The following is a 21,428-nucleotide window of genomic DNA, read 5'->3' as shown; positions in this document are numbered from 1 at the left end:
GTCCCAGCCAAGCACCAGGGCATGGGAGTCCATGGAGCAGGACAAACCACCTCATTTGAGCCCATGGCACAGTGAGGATGGCTCCAATAGAGTTGTTTGGGACACCTGGCCCATGGAGTAGAGATTGGGGTGTCGCCATTTTTCTCCCCACAACCACCAAGGTGGGGCTTCAGGGATCTGACCTCAGGGCCCACAGTGAAAGCAGGACCCACCCACACCAAACCCCACCCCTCCGCACATGGTAACTGTGTATCAACAGGAGCAGGATTGAGGATGAGGAACCAGACAGCCCCTTCTCCAGACCAGTGCTGTTGCATTGCCTGGTTTCATTCTTGGACAATTCTTATTATATATTCTTCCTTACTTTTCTCCTTATCTCTTCCCTCCTCCAGTCTGGTTACTCTGGTTGTTGGTTTGTTTAAGCAGACATATTTAATCCATTCTCTTGATACATGATCCCCACCTCCTTCTTTATTCTCCTTTCCCTCTCTCTAGATTAAGCCATATAGATTCTCTGTCTGGAAAATATTATTTTCTTTTCTTTTTCCCCACCTCCTTCTTTATTTTCCTTTCTCTCTCTCTGGATTAAGCAGTATAGTTTCTCTGTTCAGTCACTTTTTATATTTTCTTTTTCCCCCACCCCTGTCATTTCTCTCTTTGTATGGGATAGGGCTTCTTCCATCAGCACTGCCTCCACCCTGTTGTTTACCTGTAACTGCTGTTTCTGGTTTTTTGTTTTTGGGTTTTTTTTTTTTGAGTGTTTTTGTTTTCTGTTTGTTTTGTTTGTTTGTTTGTTTTCCTTTCCAGGGCTACTTCAGTGCACACCTACTGGAGGGTTCAAAACATCACTACGAGTAGGGAGATAAAGTAACCAAAGTCACACAACAGAGAGCAAGTAACACTCCAGAAAGCACCTCCTGAAGGGCCAGGCCCTGGACAATGTATGACCCCTCTTTAACATAGTAGTGCTTATCGGTGCAGGGCACATAACAAGCTTTGAAAACACATAAAGGACAGAAAAGTAGCCAAAATGATGAAACGGAAGAATTCTCAAAAGAAATTCCAGGAAGAAATGACAGCTAAAGAATTGCTCAAAACAGATACGAACGATATAACTGAACATAAGTTTAGAATAATGGTCATAGGATTAATTGCTGGACTTAAAAAAAAGCATAGAAGACAGCAGAGAATCTATTGCTGCAGAGATCAAGGAACTAAAACATAGTCATGACAAATTTAAAAATGCTGTAAATGAGGTGCAAATAAACTAGAGGCGGTAACAGCCAGAATTGAAGAGACAGAGGGGAGAATAGGTGAAATAGAAGATAAAATTATGGAAAAAGATGAAGCAGAGAAAAAGAGAGCTAAAAAACTTCTGGATCACAAGATGAGAATTAGAGTATTAAAAGACTCAATGAAACAATAATATCCATATCATAGGAGTTCAAGAAGAAGAAGGAGAGAAAGGGGCCGAAGGTGTGCTTAAACAAATCATAGCTGAGAAATTCCCCAATCTGGGGAAAGAAACAGACATTGAAATCCAGGAGATACAGGGAACTCCCTTCAGATGTAACTTGAATTGATCTTCTGTGTGGCATATTGTAGTGAAACCGGCAAAATACAAAGATAAAGAGAGAATTCTGAAAACAGCTAGGGATAAACAGGCCTTAACCTACAAGGGTAGACACATAAGAGTAGTACCAGACCTATCTACTGAAACTTGGCAGGCCAGAACGGTGTGGCAGGAAATTTTCAATGTGATGAATAGGATCACAAATGTGCACCCAAGAATCCTTTATCCAGCAAGCCTGTCATTCAGAATAGAAGGAGAGATAAAGGTTTTTCCCAAATAAACAAAAACTGAAGGAATTCATCACCACTAAACCAGCCCTACGAGAGATCCTAAGGGGTACTCTGTGAGTGTTGCAAAGACCACAAAGGACCAGCGACATCACTACAAGCATGAAAACTACAGATAGCACAATGACTCTAAACCTGTATGTTTCAATACACATAGACCAATGGAATAGAATAGAGAACCTGGAATCGGACCCACAAATGTCTGGCCAACTAATCTTTGACAAAGCAGGAAGGAGCATCCAATGGAAAAAAGACAGTCTCTTTAACAAATGGTGCTGGGAGAACTGGACAGCAACATGCAAAAGAATGAAACTAGACCACCTTCTTACACCATACACAAATAAACTCAAAATGGACGAAAGACCTAAATGTGAGGCAAGAAACCATCAAAACCCTAGAGGAGAAAGCAGGCAACAACCTCTTTGACCTCAGCTGTAGTAATTTCTTACTTGACACATCTAACAGCAAGGGAATTAAAAGCAAAAATGAACTATTGAGACCTCATCAAGATAAAAAGCTTCTGCACTCCAAAGGAAGCAATCAACAAAACTAAAAGGCAACCGATGTAACGGGAAAAGATATTTGCAAATGACATATCAGATAAAGGCTAGTATCTAAAATCTATAAAGAACTTACCAAACTCAACACCCAAAAAACAAATAATCCAGTGAAGAAATGGGCAGAAGACATGAATAGACACTTTTCCAAAAAAGACATCCAGATGGCCAACAGACACATGAAAAGATGCTCAATGTCACTCATCATTAGGGAAATACAAACGAAAGCCACACTCAAATACCACATCACGCCAGTCACAGTGGCTGAAATGAACAAATCAGGGGACTATAAATGCTGGCAAGGATGTGGAGAAATGGGAACCCTCTTGCACTGTTGGTGGGAATGCAAACTGGTGTAGCTACTCTAGAAAACAGTGTAGAGGTTCCTCAAAATATTAGAAATAGAACTACCCTATGACCCAGCAATAGCACTACTAGGAATTTACCCAAGGGATACAGGAATGCTGATGCATAGGGGCACTTGTACCCCAATGTTTATAGCAGCACTTTCAACAATAGCCAAATAATGGAAAGAGCCTAAATGTCCATCAACTGTTGAATGCATAAAGAAGATGTGGTTTATATATACAATGGAATACTACTTGGCAATGAGAAAGAATGAAATCTGGCCATTTACAGCAATGTGGATGGAACTGGAGGGTATTATGCTGAGTGAAATAAGTCAGTCAGAGAAGGACAAATATCGTATGTTTTCACTCATATGTGGATCTTGAGAAACTTAAAAGAAGACCATGGGGGAAGGGAAGGGGGAAAAATAGTTACAAATAGAGAGGGAGGGAGGCAAACCACAAGAGACTTAAATACAGAAAACAAACTGAGGGTGGACGGGGGTGGGGGTGGGGGAGAGGGGAAAATGGGTGACAGGCATTTGTTGGGATGAGCACTGGGTGTTGTATGCAAGCCAATTTGACAACAAATTGTATTCATTTAAAAAAAAGTTCACTCATTAAAGAAAAAAAAGGACCATACATCATTCTCAAGTGGGATTTATCCCGAAAATGCAAAGATGGTTAAATGCAAATCAATCAATATAATAAACCAGATTAGTGTAATATAGGATAAAAATTACACAATCATCTTAATAGGCACATAAAAAAGCAATGAACAATTCAAAATTCTTTCATGATGAAAACTGTCAACAGTCCAGGTAAAGAAGGAAATATGTCACACAATAAAGGCCGTATTTGACAAACACATAGCTAACATCACACTCAGCAATGAAAGACTGAAAATTTTCCCACTAAAATCAGAAACAAGACAAGGGTGCCCACTCTTACCACTCCTATTCAACATAGTGCTCTAAGTCCTAGCTAGAGCAATAGACAATAAAAAAAATAAAATGAAAGGTATCCAAGTCAAAATGGAGTAAGTAAAATTACCTTTGTTTGCTGATGATACAATCTTATATTTAGAAAAATTTTAAAGACTCCACCAAAAAAACTGATTGAACTAATAAATGAATTCAACCAAGTTTTAGCACACAAAATCAATATATAAAAATCAGTTGTATTTCTATGCACTAACAATGAACTACTGGAAAAAGAAACAAAGAAAACAATCTTCTTTAAACTAGCACCAAAAATGATAAAATATTTAGGAATAATCAAGGAAGTGAGGGATCTATATACCAAAAATTATAAGACAATGATGAAAAAAAACTGAAAATGAAAGTAAATGGGAGATAGTCCATGTTCACATGTCAGAAGAGTTAAGATTATTAAAATGTCTATACTACCCAAAATGATCTATAGATTCAACGTAATCTCTACCAAAATTCCAATGGAATTTTTCACAGAAACAAAAAAGTTCTAAAATTCATATGGAAACACAAAAGGCCCTGATTAGCCAAAGCAATCTTGAGAAACAACAAAGCTAGAGGCATCACACTTCCTGATTTCAAACTATATTACAAGGCTATAGTAATCAAAATAATATGGGACTGGCATAAAAACAAACTAATAAATCAGAAAGACCAATAAATCAGAATAGAAAGCCCAGAAACAAATCCACATATATAGTCAACTAATATTTGACCAGAAACCAAGAATACTCAATGGGGAAGATAGTGTCTTCAAATAAATAGGACTCAGAAAACTGCAAAAGAAGGAAATTGGACTCATATATTATACCCCTCACAAAAAAATAACTTGAAATGGATTAATGCTTTACACATAAGATCTAAAACCATTAAACTCCTAGAAAAAAAATAGGGAAAAGTCTTCTTGGCATCAGTGTTGGCAATGATTTTCTGGATATGACACCAAAGGGACAAGTAACACAAGCAAAAAATCAACAATGAGACTACATCAAACTAATAAGCTTCTGCACAGCAAAACAACAAAATAAAAGGCAACCTAAGAGATGGGAGAATGTATTTGCAAACCATACATGATAAGGGGTTAATATCCAAATTACACAAGGAACTCATACAACTCAATAGCAAAAAAATACAATTTAAAAAATGGGCAAAGAATCTGAATTTTTCTAAAGAAGACATATAAATGGCCACCAAGTACATGAAAAGGTGCTTGGTATCACTAATCATCAAGGAAATGCAAATCAAAACCACAATGAGATACCACTTCACCTGGCAGAAATGCTATCATCAAAATACTAGAAATGATAAATGCTGGAGATGATGTGGCAAAGCAGGAACCTGGTGCACTATTGGTGGAAATGTAAATTGGTACAGCCACTAGGGAAAACAATACAGAGGTTTCTTTTTTTTTTTTTTAATGTTTTTTAATGTTTATTTATTTTAGAGAGAGAGACAGAGCACGAGCCAGGGAGGGGCAGAGAGAGAGACAGACAGAAACAGAATCCGAAGTAGGTTCCAGGCTCTGAGCTGTCAGCACAGACCCCAACATGGGGCTCGGGTCCACGAGCTGTGAGATCATGACCTGAGTCCAAGTCAGATGCTTAACTGACTGGGCCACCCAGGCACCCCTAGAGGTTTCTTTAAAATAGAACTACCATATGATCCAGCAATCCCACTTCTGGGTATATATCCAAAGGAAATGAAATTACTATCTTGAAGAGATATCTGCACTCCCATATTCAGTGCAACATTATTCATAATAGCCAAGACATGGAAAGAACCTAAGTGTCCACCGATGGATGAATGGATAAAGAAAATGTGGTGTGTATATAGAATTTGGCTATAAATAAGGAGCAGACCCTGCCTTTTGTGACAATATAGATGGATCATAAGGGTACTATGCTAACTGAAATAAGTCAGAGAAAGACAAATGCTGTATGATCTCACTTATATGTGGAATCTAAAAATGTCAAGCTCACAGAAACAGAGAGTATATTGATAATTACCAGGGCTGGAGGTTGGGGGAAAAGGGGAGATATTGGTCAAAGGGCACAAACTTTCAATTCTAAGATGAATAAGTTCTAAGGATCTCACATATGGCATGGTTATTCTAGTTAACAATATGTATTATATACTTGAAAGTTGCTAGAATAAATCTTTTCTTCATAACAACAACAAAATGGTAATGACATGAGGTGAAAGATGTGGTAATTAACCTTATTATGGTAAGCATTTTGCAATATATACATGTTTTTCAAATCACTACATTGTACACCTTAAACTTACACAATGTTATGTCACTTAATTTCAATAAAGCTATAGAAAAAAGAAAAAGTAATGCTTTTTAACATTGCCTAGTTGAAGAGACCTATAGACCCCAACATCTTACACAGTGTTTTATCAGTAAAGATATTGAGGTCTATAAATAAATTTTAAAACTTATTTTTATATGCTTCATGTCCCACCTGAAAAATTTAAGAGGCCAAATAAAAGGCTTTTTTCATTTATATTTTACTAGCATTTGAAAAACTTTACCTACTTGTATGTTCAGACCTCTAGCATCAAAGCTTACTCAATGGCTAGGTCTTCTACAATTATATTTAAAAATTTATTGAACACACCAAGATTAATGGTTACTGTTTGTGTGTGTGTATAACTCATTATTTCTAATATCTCTCCAACATTTCCATAATTGTTTTAGTTGGTATTAACATCTCAAAATCAGCCTTAATGTCATTATGAGTTCAGGTTTTAAAAACTGTACTTCCTGAACTTGATTTGTTATCCAGTTCAAGACGGCTAATTAGGTAAATTGCTTAATTTGGAACTATTAACAAAAACGTTAAGAAAGTTGCATTTAAAAATGAAGGAGATGAAAAAATCCACAATTATAATATCTAGTTTGATTTTGATTAAAACATCCCTACTTTCTGGGGTTTAAAATAACATTAAATCACCCCTACAGTTTTTATACTTTAAGAATTATAAAACTTACTCTAGGTGGCGTACTTCTATCAGCTTCTAGGAGGAATAAAATATACACCGAAATTGAAAAGCAAGCTGTTTCATTTCTGACCAATAACTGTTAAGAATATGAATTCCAAAATTAGCTCACGAACATTTGAGATATGATAATAGAAAATTAAGTGCAAATTTAAAATTATTAAGCTAAATTAGGATATAATTATTAACACAAAATACACCATTATGATTCTCATTAGACTAGTAAATACTTCTTTGTGGGAAAATCTTTATTTAGAGAAATATCATCATATATACCATGCTATTTGAAGTTCTTTGTAGCAAGACAATTTGTATAGCCTTTCTTCAATGATTTATTATTTTAATATTTTATTTTCAGACAGAGAGAGAGTATGAAGGGAGGAAGGACAGAGAGAGAAACACAGAATCCAAAGCAAGCTCCAGGCTCTGAGCTGTCAGCACAGAGCCCAATGCGGGGTTCAAACCCACAAACTGCAAGATCATGACCTGAGCTGAAATCAAATGCTCAACCGACTGAGCCACCCAGGTGCCCCTGCTTTTCTTCAATGATTTTTATCTGAAAACTTCCAACTTTGATTCCCTTCACAAGAATTATGGTCATTTATCCCAGTATTTTTGTTGTTCAGATTGGAAGTGGGGGATTACACTGGGGAATTAGCAACCAATGGACTGTGTTGTCTCTGGTTCTCTCTGGCATACTAAGTATGACACATAAAACATACAGTGAAATTGGATCCAGAATCAGTTGTCATTAGAGTCCAATTCTTGAAACTAGTGGCTATAGTTACCAATCTGGAGAGCTTCAAACTGATTTCAAATTGATATGTTATGGTACACATTGTTACCTAGATTTTTAAAGAACATACTTTTTGAAAAATCTTAACTTCTTTGGTCGTTCATCTGATACAATCACATATTCAAGTAATTGTTACCCATGTTTTCATGTAATAGTTGCCTATAAAAGAACTGAACTCACACAAGATTTCTTAGTAGGTTCCCTTTCAAGTTAGTTAAGCATAAGCTCAGATTTCTTCAAAGCTAGTGTCCATTCTCTACTTGGAAAAGTTCAGTATTGGACTTCTGCAAGTAGATGTTTCCCTATCAGTAACTTATTTGCCAAATTACTGTTTCCAAGTTGTTTTGATGGCAACAGTTTGTTGAGGTAGAGGAAATCTTCCAGGACCTAAAGACCTGAAAATGAGTTGTGTTATTATGCTTGTTTTCTTATACAGTAGACATGCAATTTACCCAACTGGAATTCACTCATTTGTGGCTGAAATGGTTTGCTGTGATAGAGTTCTAATTTAACTTTTTTAAGCATCAAAATCTAATTATTAATCAGATTTTCATATTAAGAGACAATGAATGCAGAACAGAGAACTTAGTATTATTCTTGCTTTCTACTATGATCACTATAATACAAGGCCATGGTCTACACACCCATTGTGGTTATTATAATTGAGTGCAAAAAGAAATATAAATATACATATATACAGAGAAAGAAAGAGGTGTATATATGAACATCTGTGTGTGTAGATACATAGAATTTCTTTTTAAAGAACACTGACCCACTTCTATCACCTTTCTCTCAAAAAAAAAGTTTTTAAGCTATTGAATGCAACTAATATAAATCAAACAAATAATAGCAGTATTTCTACAAATATACTAATTTTAAAATTACAAAAAGAAAAATATTCCATTCAATATATAAAACAAACATGTATACCTCAGTTCTTTGTTTTGACAGGGAAAATAGGGTAGCAAAAAAATGAAACGGGAAAAAGCAGGGAGGGCGGTGGGAAGCAGAAGAGAGGATAACGCTAAGAGCACTATACACAAATATAACGAAAGAAACAAAGAAAATAATACAAATCTCCGCAGAACCACTTGCTTCTTCCAGTCTTCCAAATAACCGAGTCAACTGTAGAAAAATGGTTTTCAAATATTAGTGGGCTTCAGGAATACCTGATGGGTGTGTTAAAACACAAATTGCTGGACTGTATCTTGAGTTTCTCATTTACTAGACAATTTGCATTTCTAACAAGTTCAAAACTGACCATACTTTAAGAACCATTAACTAAAATCTCAAAAGCCTATTTATCACTCCTGGTCATTTGCAATATCCTTACTTACAGTTGGAGAATTTCTATAGCTTGCTGAAAATGGCTCCAGTTTATATTGCTAAGCATTGTTTTATTCCATTACTTATATGGGGTGTGTGTGTGTGTGTGTGTGTGTGTATACACACACACACACACACACACACACACACACACACACACACACACACAGATATATAAAATCTCATTGGCAGCCTTATAATATTGTTCGTATGATATGTGATTAGAGTTTTGAGGTGACTTCCTGATTATAATTTATTTTACCAGAAAACAAAGTGAAGCCAAACTACTTCTGGAAGCAAAATTTGTTAAATAAATTGTATCATGATGTACATAGTATTTTTCTTTTGAATTAAAAGAAATATGCACTATGTGCAGGTTATCATGCTAGAACCTGGAATGAAGAGTGAACAAAAATAGACATGGTCTCTGACCTCCTGTAATTAAAGAATCTACTAAGGGAGACAATTACCCGAAAATATAATTAAGGTGAGTAATGCTCCAAATGAAAGATATATGATAAAATAAAAGTATACAACAAACTGTTTTTCCAGAGTAGCTAAACATTTGACATTTCCAAGTTGCTCCACATTTAATCATCAGTACATAAAATTATGTTTTTAGCCATTTTAATAAGTGCTAGTGGTATGTCATTATAGCTTCAATTTGCACTTCCCTATTAACAGCAAATGATGTTGAACATCTTTTCATATGCATATCTGCCATGCCCACAGCCTCTTTAAGTGTCTGTTCTTTTGCCCATTTTTTTTTTTACTATTGAATTCTGAAGTTCTTTATATATTCTGAACAAATATTATTAATTGAATAGATGATTGCAAGTGTTTTCTGTCTATGGCTTGCCTTTTCATCTTAACAGGGTAGTTTTCAGAACAAGTTTTTATTTTTGACAAAGTTCAATTTATTAATTACATATATATAATATATATATATATATATTACATATATATAATATATATATATATATATGTATATATTATATATATATATATATTACATATATTGCACCTTTGCTGTCACTTGAAGAATTTTGGCCTAACCTGCAGTCAAAGCAATGTCTTCCTGTTTTTTTTTTTCCCTAAAATCCTTGTATTTTTACCTGTTACATCTAGATCCATAACCCATTTGGGTTAATTTTTTTATAAGGTGAGAGGTCTAGGTTGAGGGCCTTTTTTGCTATGACTGACTAATTTTTTTCAACATTATTTGTTGAATATTCAATTGTCCCAGACCAATTCCTCCACTGAATTGCTTATGTACCTCTCTCAAAAATTAGTTTGCCATATTGGTGTGGGTCTATTCTGGACTCTATTCTGTTCCACTGCTCTATCACTCTGACAAAACCACACAGCAATTAGGTAACAATAACACACTATTTTTTATATAATTTATTTGAGAGAGAGAACACACACGAGTGTGAGCAGGGGGATGGGCAGAGAAAGAGGAAGAGAAAGAATCCCAAGTAGGGTCCACACTGTCAATCCAGAGCCCAACACAGGGCTCAAACCCATGAACCATGAGATTATGACCTAAGCCAAAATCAAGAGTCAGATGCTTAACAGACTGAGCTACCCAGGTGCCCCAATACCACACTATTTTGATTACTCTAGCTACATATGTCAATATCTGGTAGTCTGATTCCTCCAACTTTATTTTCATTTGCAAAGTTTAGACTATTCTAGTTCCTTTGCTTTTTTCATATAAATTTTATAATGTACTATCTACAAAGAATCTGTCTGGGAGTTTGATAGAAATTGTACTAAACAAACAAACAAAAAAAAGGAACTGTACTAAACCTATAGACCATTTGGTGGACAATTAACATCTTTACTGCCTTCCAATCCATGAATATGGTATGTCTCTCCGTTTATTTAGGTCTCCTTTGATTTCTTTCATTGGCATTTGTAGTTCTCAGCAAACATATCCTGTGTACATTTTTAAAACTTGTACTTAATATTTTTGAGCAATTGTAAATAATACTGTGTTTACTGCTAACCTACAGAAATATAATCGATTTCTGTTGACCTTGTATTCTATGATCTTGTAAAACTCAATTAGTTCCAGGATGTTTTTGGTGATTTCCTGGCATTTTCTATGTAGACCATCAGATTACCTGTAAATACAGACAGCTTTACTTCTTCCTTCCCAATCTGTATGCCTTTTATTCACTTTTCTTATTCTACTGCACCAGCAAAGATACCAAGTACTACGTCAAAGAGAAGTGATGAGAGTACACATCCTTGCCTCATTCCCAATCTTAGGAAAATGGCATTTATTCTTTCACCAAGTATAATGCTAGATGTAGGGCTTTAGATGTTTTTTTATTATCAGATTGAGGAAGTTTCCTTCCATTGCTGAACTTTTTTTCATCATAAATGGGTGAATTTGGACAAATTTTTTTTTTTTATAACAACTGATATGATCATGTAGTTTTCCTTATTTTCTTCTTTATACAATGGATTACACTGACTAAATTTCAAATATTGAAGCAGGCTTGCATATCTGGAATAAATTCCACTTCGTTGTGGAAACAATTCAGATGTCTTTCCACAGTGAATGGGTTACCAGGCGGGGATAAAACCATACAATGGAATACTATTTAGCAATAAAAAGGAACAAACTATTGATACAGCAACAACACTTACAGATCTAAAGGGCAAGATGCTGAGTGTAAAGTCAAAAAACCTGGTCAGACTTCAAAAGGTTACAAGTTGTATGATTCCACTGATATAACATCCTTAAACCTACATTACAGTGCCAAAAAAAAAAAAAGATCAGTGGATGCCAGTCATTAGGGTTAGATGAAGGTATAACTATTAAGGAGCAGCAAGAGACTTTCTTTGTGATGTTAAGTTCCATATCCTTTGTGTGGTAATAATAACATGATTCACAAATATAACATTTTATAAACAGAAGAAAAAGAGCTTGTAAATATTGTGAAATCCAAATAAGGTCAGTATCTGAGTTAATTGTGTTGCTGCATGCTGCAGGGTCAATTTTCTGGTTTGATAATATACTGCAGTTAAGATAATAGGAAGAAGCTGGTACATGGGAACTCCCATATATTTTTGTAACTTCTTGTGAGTCAAAGTATTATAAAATAAAACATTATTTAAAAAAAAAAAAAAAACAGGTAGAAAAAAAAAGAAAAAAAGAGGGTATACCCCCTGAAAGAGGAGTCAAGGAAGGCTTTGTTCTATACAGAGGGAACAAGTATCAAGTGTGTGGAAAAAGAAAGCATTAACAACTCCATGGAATTTAAATGTGGCTAAATTGAGAAATCTAGCTTTCTGACTACCGTTGTAGTTCAGGAGTCAGGTGATGGTGGCGGTAATGAAAATGGAGAAGAACTGACATGAAATGTATAAAGCAGCATAAAATAAATGGAACACGGTTATGGTTTAAAAGACAGAAAATATCCATCAGATTGGGTGATAACAGAACTAATCTATTTCAAAGGAAATGGTGGGGGGTGGGCAATGTCAGACTGGAGCAATTTAAAGAATGGGGTGGCAGGGGGACAGATACAAGTTTAGAAAACTGAAGGAATCTGGCTGTAAAAAAACAAAAACAAAAACAGAAATGGGTTTTGTAGCTAGAGGAGGACTGTGAAAAGGAGGGGAGATATTTTAAAAAGTAACGAAATGGGCATATTTGAGTGTTAACAGGAAGAATCTAGTTGAAATGAAAGAGAAGAGATAATAAAGAAAAGAAACAACTTAAGGACAAGTGTGAATAAAAGAGATGATGTGACGTTTTGGGGAAGGTAGGATGCTCTATGGTAGAAGGGAATATGGCAATTCATGAAACTGAGGTAAGGCTAAAGTATTAAAAATGAGGGAGACAGTGGTGGGAAATAGTTCAGAAAAGGGTAGGTCTACTTCTACTGTAAGAGAAAAAGAGGTGAAGATGGGTACAAGAATGTCTGATACAGGGTATATTTTTATCCAGTGACTTCTCTTTTTCTCTGTGAAATAGTAAGAAAGCTCTATTAGTTTGCTAGGGGTGCCTTAACAAAGTACACAGAGAACTGATGTCTTAAACAACAGAAATTTATTTTATCATAGTTCTAAAGGCCAGAAGTCCAAGATCAAGGTGTCAGGAGAGTTGGTTTCTTCTGTGGAATCACTCCTTGGCTTGTAGATGGGCATCTTCTCTTTGTCTTCCCACGGTCCTTCCTCTGTGTGTCTGTGTCCTAACCTCCTCTTCTAAAGATATCAATCAATACTGGATTACGGCCCACTCATTATGACCTAACTGGCTCTCTCCAAATAAAATCACATTCGGAGGTACTGGGGGTTAGGGTTAGGACTTCAACATAGGAGTACTGGGGGGACACAATTCAGTCTGCAACAAAAGGTTGCTTTGTCAAGAGTGCGAAGGGAGATAGGATACATCAGAGGTTCAAAGTAAAAGGCTTGAAATAGTTCTAAATAGTCTTAAATACTTCTCACAATGTTACATGAAGTAACGGCTTAAATGGTCAATTGAGTTTTAAGTTCAATTTAATTCAAAATGAAATTATGACTTAAAAAAAGAAATTATGACTATTATTCCTCTAAAAAAATTGTTTTACAAGTCAGAAAATCTGAATTCTAATACCTGCTCTGTTAATAAGCAATGTTTCTTGGCTATATCTATCTTTTAATTTTGTTACTCTAAAATAGGAAGAACATTTCACAGAAAAGGCATATGAGTACACTAGAAAGAACACTGACTTGGGAACTCCTAACGTCCTAGTCCTGCTCTGTCACAGAAGGGCTTAATTTCTCAGAACCTCGCTCAATTCCTCACCTTAAAATGGAGTATAACTAAATCATCTTTCAAGTCCCTTCTAAAATCCTACAGTTCTATGAAATGAAGTAAAATGAAGTTATTTGAGAATAAATGTGGCACTGGAAAAAAAAAGATTCTTTGAAATATTTACCAATAAAAATTATATGCTCCCAGCATACTGAACATTAGTCTTCCAATTCTATCTTTTCTACATCCTCCTCTGCTCCCAAGTCAATACTATCCTATAAAGTTGGCTTAAACAGTGTGTGCTGAACTGCAACAAAATATTACTTCTTTTGTTATATATGCTTCTCTACTTTAAATCATTACATTATGAAACACCATTCCCAGCATGTCTAAAATAAGAGTTTTTCATATTAAAAAAAAAAAAAAAAAAGCTGAATGATGGATATAGTAGTCAGAAATATGCATGGCAAAAGTAACAGAAAATCCAAACAACATCTAAACAGAGTTTATTTTTCTCATGTAGTAAGTGTAGAGGTTGGCAAGTGTTCATGTTGGTTCAGGTGTTCAATATGCCATCAGGGACCCAGGCTCTCCCTAATCTTTCTACAAAACCATCTTTGAAAGGTAGCTTTCATACTCCTATTTATTGTTTCATGGTTGTAAGATGGCTGTTTTATCTCCAACCATGTTGTTGACACTCATGTCCTGAAGGAAGAGAAAGAGGCGAAAAGCCTTACTTCACAAAGCTTTGACTTGTTAATTTGAAAGGAAGCCCTTCTCAACAGGCTTCTGTCCATTTTCTTAGCCTTAAATAGGTCACATGCTCACACTTTAGATATCTACACTTCCACTACTCTGATGGCCATGAGTCACATGCAATTATTTAAATTTAATTTAAATTAAAAATTCAATTTCTGAGTTCTACTGGCCATATTTCAAGTGCTCAATAGCCACGTACAGCAAGTGGCTACCAAACTGGACACTAGAAATACCGAATATTTCCTTCACTGCAAAAAAATTCTTCCTTGGCATATCACAGCCCATAAGAAATGAAACCACTTCTGTTTTAGATCATTCATAAGGTTAAGGTCCTTATCTCCTAGAAGAACAGGGATCTCTGCTCCTACCTGAACAATGTAAGATACTGTTAACAAGGAAAAGGTGGCAGTAAAAGCAGTTGGCAAACATCTGCCACGATGGGATTATCTGTACATTTAAACTGAGGTTTATAAATTATTACACATCAATAATGTATTTCATAAAAAATTCTTGACAAGAAGGTATTAAAATTAGAAAAATAAAGTGAAACTTAGGCTGACAGTTATAAAAGGCACTAACTTACACAAGTATAATTGCTAAAGTAAATACTACTCTAGTGACTAGCAGGAGAGAAAGAAAGGTAATGGAATAATATATGGGCACTACTTTCTTTACAGGAAACACATCTTAAATGGCTGATTATGTTGAAAATGCAGTTACTAAATTTATGGGCAAAAAACACTGTATCTTGTGATAACAAAGATTAGTTGATAAGAATTGCCTTTATATGAGGAGAGTTATTTCACATGTGCTCACTTCTTATGAAAGAATAAAATGAAAAAGACTGCAAAATAAAAGAATTAGACCAGATATGGAGAATAATTTACTAACAGAATTTTCAAAAAATTTAAAAAACTGATGTTGACAATAATTTTCTTCCTAAAGACTTCCAAGTTGTCAATTCCTCCATGAACCCCATTTGCCTAAACCTAACAATGACAAGTATGGAAGAGCTTCTGTATACAATTGGTAAACTATGTATTTATATTTATATATGTAATTATACATGTATATGATACATACAAAATGTAATGCATATATGTAAAATGCAAGCTACTACTAATAATACATGCCTTGAATGACCAATTGCCTATTTTAAAAACAGGTGTCTGAATAGTGTTTAACTCTCAAAGTTCTTTCTATTCTATTGAAACATGCAAAATATTGTTGAAGCATATGATTGTTTATCATGAAAGGAGAAAAAGGAAAAAAAATTCTAATTATTACTAAGAAGGTAAAGAAATATCAGAAATAGAAATTTTTCTCCTGAAGACCGTTAAGATTTTCTTAGACACTTTAGATTTTCTTTTCCTGCCACTGAAACCCTTTTAATCCCTATTCTCTATGATCTCTTAATATTCTTTTATGCAATTTATACTTGAAAGTTCAATAAATGTAACTTTCATAAAGGTTAAATTTGAGTATTATAGTATACATGAACCTTAAAGCTTTTTATATGTAAAAATCTCAATTATGTCCTATGGTAAAACAAAAATTTTACAAAGAGATATGACTGAACTTTGGAGAATGACATATAAAACAAAAATTTTACAAAAGATATGAGTGAACTTTGGAGAATGACATATTTTAAGCAATATTTATCAGAATAACATAGCACATAAAACAAGCCCACCGGAATGCACAGCAAAATCCAACTTGACACTAGAAAGAGAATCAAAATAACGTGCGAGCATTTTCCTTGTCAGCTGTGAATGCTATGTATTTCTTATCACAAATAAAAAGAATTTAACTAGAAACTGAGTTCTAAAACAACATATTCTCTATCTGACTTTAACAAAAAGAATCTAGAATCTTCATATGCAAGTTTAATAAATCATCATAATTTATTTGTGAGATTTCTACATCAGATTGTGGCTTAAAAGCAGTTATATTATGTGTGATATGAAGAGAATGATGTACAATCAATATAAATCTTGTTAAATCTCTCTTCCATGGACTTTCTCCATCTTCCTGCTTAGCAATAAAAGGCATTTTTAGGTTTATATAAACATTCTTTACAATTGCCCTCTTAACAAAAAATCAGTATATAAATAGCACTAGGCATTTAGTAAATAAGTCACAGGCCAGTAAGTTCAATTGTGCAGTTGTGAAATGTAATGTGAAAGAGTTTGAAACCTTAAGACTGAGTGATCTGCAGCGTTTCCAACATGTCTTCGACTGCCTTAAGAGAGTATTTGGTTTCCTTCTTACTTCGACCTGCAAACTAATTTTTAAAAAAATGCAATTAGGCTCAATTTCATGGCAGGTTCAAAATCACAATCTTACCTTCACTTTGCTAATGAGAGTTAACGTTATCTATTTTATCACTAGCGTGAAATCAAATATCTTTTCTCCAATAAAACAAAATTGGGGTTTTATTTTTTGCTTTTATTTCCCTTACCTCAGGAGACAGATCGAGAAAAATGTTGCTATGGCCAATGTCAGAGAAATTACTGCCTATGCTCCCTTCTAGGATTTTTATGATTTCAGGTCTCACATTTAGGTCTTTAATGCATTGAGTTTATTTTTGTGTATGGTGTAAGAAAATGGTCCAATTTCATTCTTTTACATGTAGCTGTCCAGTTTTCCTAGCACCTTTGTTGAAGGGATTACCCTTTATCCACTGCATATTCTTGCCTCTTTCATTGAAGATAAATTCATCATATAATCGTGGGTTTGTTTCTGGGCTTTTCATCCTGTTCCACTGATCTATGTCTCTATTTTTGTGCCAGTACCATATTGTTTTGATTATTATAGCTCTGTAGTATAACTTGAAATCTGGAATTGGGACACCTCTAGCTTTGTTATTCAAGATAGCTATTCAGGGTCTTTTGTGCTTCCATACAAATTTAGGATTATTTGTTCTAGTTCTGTGAAAAATGCTTTTGGTATTTTGATAGGGATTGCATCAAGTCTGCAGATTGCTTTGGGCAGTATGCACATTTTAACAACACTTGTTCTCTAATCCATGAGTATGGAATATCCTTCCATTTGCCTGTGTTGTCTTTAATTTCTTTCATCAATTTGTGAAGTCCAATTTCCTCAAAATTTAGACTTTACAGACATTTTCATTAAGTTTCATCTTTAGTTGAAGTGTATTAAGAATTCACTGCAGAATTGACTGATTTAAGTGTTTATGTAGTGTGATAACCTATAAAAACATACAAAACTAACCTTTTCAGACAAGAAAACTTTTATGAAATAAAAAGCATAATTTATAAGTAAAAAATGTGAACCATTTCTACTTGTCAGCCCTCTAAACAGATATTTACAATTTCAACAAAAGTAAAATGTAAATGTAAAGTAATTTCTATTAAATATTTTAAAGTTGCAAGATATCTCTAAAATTATTTAAAATAAGTCACAATCTTTAAAAAAAATTTGGAATTATTAGTTGATTAGATGGTATGTTTCAGCAGCAAAGAGCTGTCAAAACTCTATGCTACATATTAAAATGATGCAAACATGTTTTAAAATATGCATTTCTAGTTTGTGAAGTTGTAATTTACTTTATAAAACCATTGGATTTCATAATGAAAACAAAACACAATCCATTAAAAATAGTATCTTTGCACACTTAAAAGCAAATTCATGGCATATTAAATTCAATATAGTGCACATCATCAGTGAGGGAAACACTGCTGAATACCCCATGCTGATTTCAAAATGAGTTTTCTAACTACACTGACAATTCTCATCATTTATCAGTTTGACTGACTACTACAGATTTACTACAGAAGTGTTCCTTATGGGGTAAGGGAAGGTTTATTATATCTATATTACCCATTCCCTCTGGTTAAAGTATTGATTGACCTCTGCTATTAGCAAAATATAATATTTTCAAATTAACATTCAAGCACTCAATACATTTTCAAATGACTGATCTTCCCTAAAAATACCAATGCTGTCTTAAGCACTTAATACTTGATTTATGATGTGCTCCTTCTCTTTTGTAATTAACTTAATTTGGCAAACTTCTCATGTCCTGTTAAGAAAGATTAAGTGATCGAGTACAGGTAAAATCACAGAAGCAATAGAGTTCAGAAATTGGTAACCTGCTTCTGACCTCACTGGCTGCAGGTTAACATTATGATTCTCCTACTTCCTAAACCATTAGTTTCTGTGGTTGAATCTTGATTTGATAGAGTAAATAAAGGGGATTTCTAGAAGAAATGCCAGGGAAAAAGAAAAGCTCCTCATAAGAATCAAGATTACTTTACCTTTCATATGACATTACTAATTTAAGGAATTCAGATGTTAAATATACAACTCATAATTACAAAATATGGTAACAGCAACACAACATTTAAAACTCTGCCTTTTCATAATTTCCCATGGTGACTAAAGGATGTTGGGTGTGTCATTACTCCTATAATCTAGTTGATAAATTCACTTTCGCAAGGACTTACCAAGAACAGAAAGCCTTTTATTTTACTACTGCCTATCCAAAGTAAACAGGAATGGCCCTAATCAGATACTTGAAGGCCTCATTCTAAGAAAAAGCTTTGATGGGTTGGAGAAAAATAGGATACCACGTAGTAACATTCACTCCAATTTGTTAATTAGCAAAATAGAAATGAAAAATTTCTGTAGAGCTGAAGTCATGACCAGTATTTTAAAATACAGAACTTTTCTTGACTTGTACTCAAACATAATAAGAGTAAATATAAATTTGTGATTTTTTAAATTAGCTAATTTTAAAAATCACCTAAAGATTGTGTGTCAATACTACTGACAACCAGTGCAATTTAGAATAAACCAAACTTATTTGTGTCAGAACAAATAAAAAGAAAGTTGGAAATATAAATCTATCACTTCAAATTTTGCCTGACATGCAATTATTTTGTCTATTCCAGAATTATATGGCAATTTAACTGATTAAGCCGGAATCCTATTTTTCCCTCAAATCATGATTTAATTTTCCATTTCCCAAAAGGATAGTAACAGAATCACCTCTGCAATCATAAATAACATATGGATTGCTAGCACAGACAAATTTAACAGTGTACCAAAGAAGCATTTATCTGGAAAATTATTGTGAGTAGGTTCACATTAAAGTTTTTCATGAGCATTAATCAAACTTGCCTGCCTGTACTGAACATGCTAAACCAATTACCTAATTGAAGAGTAAGTAGTAGCCATATTCTGTTTCATTATTAAGTAGAAAGAAAGAAGGAAAAGCAGTTCTTAAAATCTCATTTTCTCTAATTTATAAATGCCTAGAAAAACATTACAATAAGGAGTATTTATTATATACTCTATACTTGTTTATATGCCGAGACATGAGTCATAAAATTCTCAATTAGATCCCAGAGATTTATCTAATTACTAAAATGTCAATCTCTGAAAGTTATACTTTCCACATTAATCACAAATTCTGCCTTTTTGTTTTCATACCGTTAGATTTTGCTTAAATAAACTCTGTTTTCATAATTCCCTATGATCTTAAAGATAACTCACCAGAAAGCACATTCAAATCACAAAAACTGATTTATCAAATTCAAAGGTCAATAATTTATCCACTATGACAACTGGGATAAATTGGGCTAAACTTTACCTTTACATAATTTGTGGAAAATAATATGGGTGGACAAAGTAATAGGATAAATAAATTGGAACACTGGATGGATAAATCTCAGAAACCTTATACTGAGTGAAACAAGCCAGGCACAAAAGAGTATGTAACCTATGATCTCATTTATATAAAGTTCTAGTACAGGCAAAACCAATTTATAGTGATAAAAATCAAATCAGTGCTTGTCTGCAGTGTCAAGTGGGCTGACTGCAAAGTGGCAGAAGGGACTTTCTCGGGTAATGGAAATCTTGAATGGGGTGCTGGTGGGAAGGGAATATACATTTGTCTAAACTCAACCGTACATTTGAAATGTGCACACATTACTGTGTATAAGTCATACCTTAATAAATCAGATAAAAAGAAAAAGACAAAATAAATGAAAACAGAAGGCGGGGACTATGGGCTTATACAACCGTGTAATAAAATGCCAAATGACCACATAGTTATCTTCCCATTAACAGGTGAAGTATTACATCCCCTGGATCTGGGTTGAGCATGTGACTTGCATTGCAATGGAAAATTAGCAATATATGACATAAATAGAGACTCAAAAAACCCTTGCACACTGCAGTCTGGCTGTTTGCTCCTCATGAAACCCTGAGACGACCACACGAACAAGTCCAAGTTAGTCTGCCAAATGAGAAACACGAGGCCTAGCACTTCCAGCTGACAGACAGCAAGCCAACAGTCAGATAAATTTAAGTGAGGCCATCAACCACTAGCACAGCACAGAAATATAAATAAGCCCAGTCGAGACAAGCAGTATTACTCAACTGAACCCAAGCTAAACAGCCTACCTATAGAATCATAAGCAAATAAGTTAGTCAAATCACTAAGTTAGCAAAAGGTAATGGATACAAATATTTACAGAATCTGATTCACAGAAAGAACCCAGAACCTCTGCAGAAAAAGCAAAAAATATGCAAGCTTTAAAACCACCAAGAGATTTTATTTAAAACCTGTTACTAGTATCTACAGGCAAATAAATTTTGCATGATGGGAATGATTCCTAGTTGAGGAGTATTGGAAGTTGCTATACAGAAATCTGACATGAGGAACTGAGAAATTTGTTATCTTTCCTGCAGTAGTATCTAAAATGATAGAAACTGGCAAAAGTTCTTTTTTCTATCCTTTCCTACAGAGTCAAGAGAAGGCAAATCATGTCTTCAGTAAAGATCTGTAAAATATCTCTGGGGACTGTGGAGTTTCTGATACAAAACTCAAATACTGAAGAGTACCAGTGACACTCTTAGAGCTCTTTCCAAAGAACACTGAGACTTTATAAGTCTATAAATAGAATGGAATTAGTGAGGCAAAATTAAAAAAGAAAAAAAAAAAGAATGGCAGGAAGAGTAAATATTACTAAAGAACAGGGTTTGTTTCTATGAACAATG

At 34.3% G+C, this 21,428-nt stretch overlaps 1 protein-coding gene across 3 annotated transcripts in view; it reads right to left on the bottom strand.

Annotated features, from left to right (window-relative positions):
- Nucleotides 1-12,933: 12,933 nt before the first annotated feature.
- The window catches only part of EMC2 (ER membrane protein complex subunit 2), a 50,992-nt gene continuing 42,497 nt past the window's right edge, over nucleotides 12,934-21,428 (bottom strand). Inside the window, exons 11-12 of one of the 3 annotated variants that reach the window (XM_060611159.2) lie at nucleotides 16,596-16,683; nucleotides 12,934-13,105 (exon numbers count right to left, since the gene is read on the bottom strand). In XM_060611159.2, coding sequence (XP_060467142.1) covers nucleotides 16,597-16,683 — 87 coding nt within the window. In that variant the 3' untranslated portion in view covers nucleotides 12,934-13,105; nucleotide 16,596. The other 2 variants (XM_078441560.2, XM_060611158.2) reach the window with 2 other exon arrangements.

Source organism: Panthera onca, chromosome F2, assembly GCF_046562875.1.
Source record: "Panthera onca isolate mPanOnc1 chromosome F2, mPanOnc1 haplotype 2, whole genome shotgun sequence".
Taxonomy (NCBI): Eukaryota; Metazoa; Chordata; class Mammalia; order Carnivora; family Felidae; genus Panthera; species Panthera onca.
This window is presented reverse-complemented; position numbering and strand designations above follow the sequence as displayed.